The 4,860-nt window shown below is 49.7% G+C and overlaps 1 protein-coding gene across 1 annotated transcript; it reads left to right on the top strand.

The window, feature by feature from the left end:
* The first annotated feature begins 6 nt into the window (after positions 1-6).
* LOC113471033 (lysosomal-trafficking regulator-like) lies at positions 7-2,508 on the top strand. Its single transcript, XM_026829889.1, has 3 exons — positions 7-921; positions 1,161-1,550; positions 1,729-2,508. Exons 1-3 carry the CDS (start codon positions 7-9, stop codon positions 2,506-2,508), a joined length of 2,085 nt encoding a protein of 694 aa, XP_026685690.1.
* Positions 2,509-4,860: the final 2,352 nt, after the last annotated feature.

The following is a 4,860-nucleotide window of genomic DNA, read 5'->3' as shown; positions in this document are numbered from 1 at the left end:
GACAATATGGCTAAAAGTAGCGCTGAAAAGACTGGCGACGAAAGTAGACTGAGCCACGAAAGAATTGGCGGCGACCAATTAACACTTATTGATGGTCAAAGGATACTTAATGGCCGAATGGGACTTGGTGGTGATCAAACAAGTGTTAATGGTGATCAAAGGAGAATTAGCTGTGAATCCGGAAAAAGCGATGAACTAGATCCCAAAATTGGTGATCAAAGAAGACCTGGTGAAACGTCCCAGCCAGATCTGCCAAAGGACAGCAAAGACATACTCAAGGACAGCAAAGACATACTCCATTCCTTTGGCGAATGTAACGAAGAAGACATTGAAACGAGTCGGTCTATTGACAGCACGATGTATAACAAGCGCGCCGCCGTGCGGAAGTACGATAAGGAGAAACATGCGGGTGCGAGCGGGAAGATGATGCAGAAATCCGAACTGATCGAGCGATACAAAACAATCATGTCGAAATGTATTGACTATATTATATACTCGGAGTGTATCTACCCCATGACGGTGTCTGAGACGAACTTCATCTGTCACATGCTAGTGACGATGCTACTCAGTATTAACAGCGTTATTGAGAAGAAGAACAACACTAACTATAGCAGCATCATGTGGAATATAAGACATACCCTGAGAACAAAGACGTCTCAGTTGATCATTTGGATACTGGAACCTAACAGAAGCACTAACTTGCGGATATTCCTTATAAATACACTACGCAATGAGATTTACTTGAAGGAGATACTTACCAACCTGTTTGTTAACAATAACTTGGAGATCAAGTTCATCTTGTTCCTGTGGGAGCTTATCTACTGTTGTAAACTCAACAATGACGACCTCCGTGTGTGTTACGAGTTTGAAGCGAAACTCAAGTCCATTATCAATCATGACATCGGCAACTCCAATTCCAAACTGAATCGCGAAGTGTATATCGCGTGTAAAGAGTTCAAGGCGGCTCAGAACGAATGGGTGCTGGCGCAGATGACACATATCAACAAGATGATACTTACCCGGTATGAACAGCTCGTGAGGCAAATAACAGACACGTGCATCGCGAGCACCCAGCAGTGTCTACACAGACAGAACGCCGTACAGAAGACTCTCCTAGGTGAGATTAAGGCTATATACAACAAGCGAACTCCAATTCCAAACTGAATCGCGAAGTGTACATCGCGTGTAAGGAGTTCAAGGCGGCTCAGAACGAATGGGTGCTGGCGCAGATGACACATATCAACAAGATGATACTTACCCGGTATGAACAACTCGTGAGGCAAATCACAGACACCTGCATCGCGAGCACCCAGCAGTGTCTACACAGACAGAACGCCGTACAGAAGACGCTTCTAGGCGAGATCAAAGCGATCTACAACAAGCAGCTCTTCACGAAAGACGTGTGGAATCGCATCATCTTGAATTTGACGCACGAGAAGGCGCCTTGGTATTGCGAGGAGTCCTACCCCAAGTCCTGGCAGCTAGACGATGTTGAAGGCCCGGAACGGATACGTATCCGGCAGAAACGCTGCCATCTGTACGTCCACGAGATACAACAAGCAGCTCTTCACAAAGGACGTTTGGAATCGCATCATCCTGAACTTGACTCACGAGAAAGCGCCGTGGTATTGCGAGGAGTCATACCCCAAGTCCTGGCAGCTAGACGATGTTGAAGGCCCGGAACGGATACGTATCCGGCAGAAACGCTGCCACCTGTACGTCCACGAGAAATACCTGAAACCGGAATACCGCGCGAAAACAGCCGCGTATAAGAAGGAACAACCGCTGGAGTACCTCGTGAAAGACAGCATCAAACATGAGTCTATGATCGAAACCATTCACACAAGCGAGAGCGTGACGTACATGTGCTGTACGCATTTGATTACTCCCTCGAAGCAGATCCAGGGGGAGCTGCTCATTACGAGTGCGGGGCTCAAGTTCATTCCGTTCAATGAGAGTCATAACTTTGTGACGAATGCCGTGACCGAGGAGTTTAGTGAACATGAGCAAGTGATGAGCGAGGGGAAGAACAGTGAGGAACCAAATGAGACAGGAGCGGAGACGAAGCGAATACACAATGCTATTGATGAGGTCGATATTTCAAACGATGTAAACAGTGACCAGAAGATAGAAGTTCGTGAAAACCTCAGTGAAAATGCCGCCCAAAACACGAAAGTTGAGAAACTGAACAAAAAGACCACGACGAAAACGAAAAAGAATGTGAGTCCAGATACCGAAGGTATTGTGTACAGAACCGATGACATTATCAGTGTTCAGTTCACAAACATCAAAGAGATCCACAATCGTCGATACAATCTCCAGGAGAAAGCGATTGAATTGTTCCTTATTAATGGGAAGAATTATCTGTTCGCGTTTGAGAACCATAACGATCGGGAACATTTCCTCAACGAGTTGAGTACTTGTAACTTACCAAACCGGATGAGTTCAGACTTGCTCAGCGATACTATTCAGCTATGGCGGGAGGGTCACCTGACGAACTGGGCCTAGCCGGAACTATGCGTACGGAAGTGGGAATGCGTCGGAAAAGCGAAGTCCGGATAAAGAGAGGCTCCCTCCGGCCCTGAACGAGTTGGAGGACACGCTTGAGGAAGAACCGGAGAGGGACGCCGACTGGGACGGGAGTTCCGGGAATCGGGACGCCTGTTCCCGGCAAGACTTTGTTGAGAAACTGTCCCAACAGGCAGGTCTGAGTGCCGAGCAGAAGCGGGAAGTTGAAAGCCTCCTCCAGCAGTTTGAGACCGACGTCGCGGCTCAGTTGGAGGGAAAAGACACCGACCTTGTGGACGAACCGCGGAATACTGAACAATTTGAACATCACTTTGAAAGCAATGCCACTCGTAAAGTCCAGGAAGAAGACGAAATGAATAACCTTATGGACGAATCGCTAGGAAAGAACACTGAACAGACTGCGAATCAAAAGAACACTGAACAGACTTCGAATCAAATGAACACTAAACAGACTGCGAATCAAAGGAACGCTGAACAGGCTCGGGAAGAACTTGCGAACAAGTTGGAACAGTTTGGTTTAACACCTGAACTAAAAGAAGACTTGAATCGACATCTCAAATGGCTTGAAAGCCACGCCAAAGGCCGCGACGAAGGCGATAAATTTTCACCTCGCGGAGGTAGGGAAGTAAGACTATTCAGTGCGTCCCGCGATGAGCCAGCGGACAAAGCCTCCGCGACCAACCGTCAATCGTCCCCCGTCGGGAAAATCCCGACCCCACCCGATGTTGTCGATAGCGGGAACCGAAGTAGCGCGTCGGAAAACGAAAATTTGGCGGTGCCTACTTTGCTGGTCCCAGACAGGAATTTCGCTGTAGAGACGGCTAAAAGTAGTGAAAATAGTGGCGAAAGGAAAAGCAGTGAAAATCCAGCTTCGTCCCAAGTGGAAATAGCGTCCAAGAGTTCCGTCAACATGACCGGGATTCTCTCTCAGCGGAGTGAAGAAATCAAGCGCTCCTCTCGCGAAAGCCTGTCGACGGAGCCCAAACACGCTGATCCTGACCAAAGTAGTGAAAATAGTGGCGAAAGGAAAAGCAGTGAAAATCCAGCTTCGTCCCAAGTGGAAATAGCGTCCAAGAGTTCCGTCAACATGACCGGGATTCTATCTCAGCGGAGTGAAGAAATCAAGCGCTCCTCTCGCGAAAGCTTGTCGACGGAGCCCAAACACGCTGATCCTGACACCGTTAAGCACTCAAACGCAACCATTGGTGACACCGTTAAGTTTTCAAACTCAATCGGTGACGTCAGCGGTGAGCGTCGAAACGTGATTAACCTCTCGGAAAATCTCACCAATAACGAGAGCATTCGGAAGCTCCTGTCTGAATTGAACGATGTCCAGTCAAACGGTTTGAGCTATGATGGTCTGAGCGAGCATAAACGGCGAAGTCTGATTGAGATCGCGTCGCAACGGCCAGAGGAAGAGCTGCGCGAAACGCGAAGCCGGTTTGAGCTACGATGGTCTGAGCGAGCATAAACGGCGAAGTCTGATTGAGATCGCGTCGCAACGGCCAGAGGAAGAGCTGCGCGAAACGCGAAGCTGGTTTGACCTACGATGGTCTGAGCGAACATAAACGGCGAAGTCTGATTGAGATCGCGTCGCAACGGCCAGAGGAAGAGCTGCGCGAAACGCGAAGCGTCGAAACAGCCAGGGAAAAGCCACGCCTGTCATACGACCGCCCCTGGGCGCGACCATTGCCACAGCGACTACCGCGCCTGATTGTCACACCCTCTGGTTAGGTCTGACCAGTGGGAATATTCTAGTGTATGAGTATGAACTGAACGCGAGTACGAATAAGATAGAGTTCTGCAAGCCGCCCACCATTCTCCTCGGGCACAGCGCGTGTGTTACAGACCTCTACCTATGTGCCGGGTTCAGTGTGGCTGTCTCCTCCAGTGAGGACGGCACGTGTCTCCTGTGGGACATCAACACGATCGGGTACATTCGGGAGATTCCGTGCGTGGACCCGAACACGCCCGTTTCTCACGTGACCATGAGTGAAACCAACGGCGAGATCGCCAGTGTCCTTCAGACCACGAAGACGGGTGGATCGATTCTCCGACTGCACACGATCAACGCGCAGCTCATCACGTCCCTGGCGAGTGAACTTCGGATCACCTCGGTGACGTTCTCGAACGCACCCGAAGGTGTTTCGCAGAATGTGATCGTGACGGGGCACTCGGACGGGACCATTCAGTTGTGGTCTGGCTACAAGCTGGCACACTTGTTGACGCTGAACACGAATGTGGCGCTACCTGTGATCGCGGTGACGTACTCTTGTGACTCGCAACATCTGTATGCGTCCAATACGGAAGGATTGGTCATCATATGGGAGT

This window comes from Diaphorina citri, unplaced genomic scaffold, assembly GCF_000475195.1.
Source record: "Diaphorina citri unplaced genomic scaffold, Diaci psyllid genome assembly version 1.1 scaffold2024, whole genome shotgun sequence".
NCBI lineage: Eukaryota > Metazoa > Arthropoda > Insecta > Hemiptera > Psyllidae > Diaphorina > Diaphorina citri.
The sequence above is the reverse complement of the archived record's forward strand: the minus strand, read 5'-3'. Positions and strand labels throughout refer to the sequence as shown.

Coding starts and splice junctions, on each gene's coding strand:
- LOC113471033 (XM_026829889.1), top strand. CDS start 7: ATGGCTAAAAGTAGCGCTGAAAAGACTGGCGACGAAAGTAGACTGAGC. Junction 922..1,160: donor TCGGCAACTCCAATTCCAAA/CTGAATCGCGAA, acceptor TCCAATTCCAAA/CTGAATCGCGAAGTGTACAT. Junction 1,551..1,728: donor GCCATCTGTACGTCCACGAG/ATACAACAAGCA, acceptor TACGTCCACGAG/AAATACCTGAAACCGGAATA.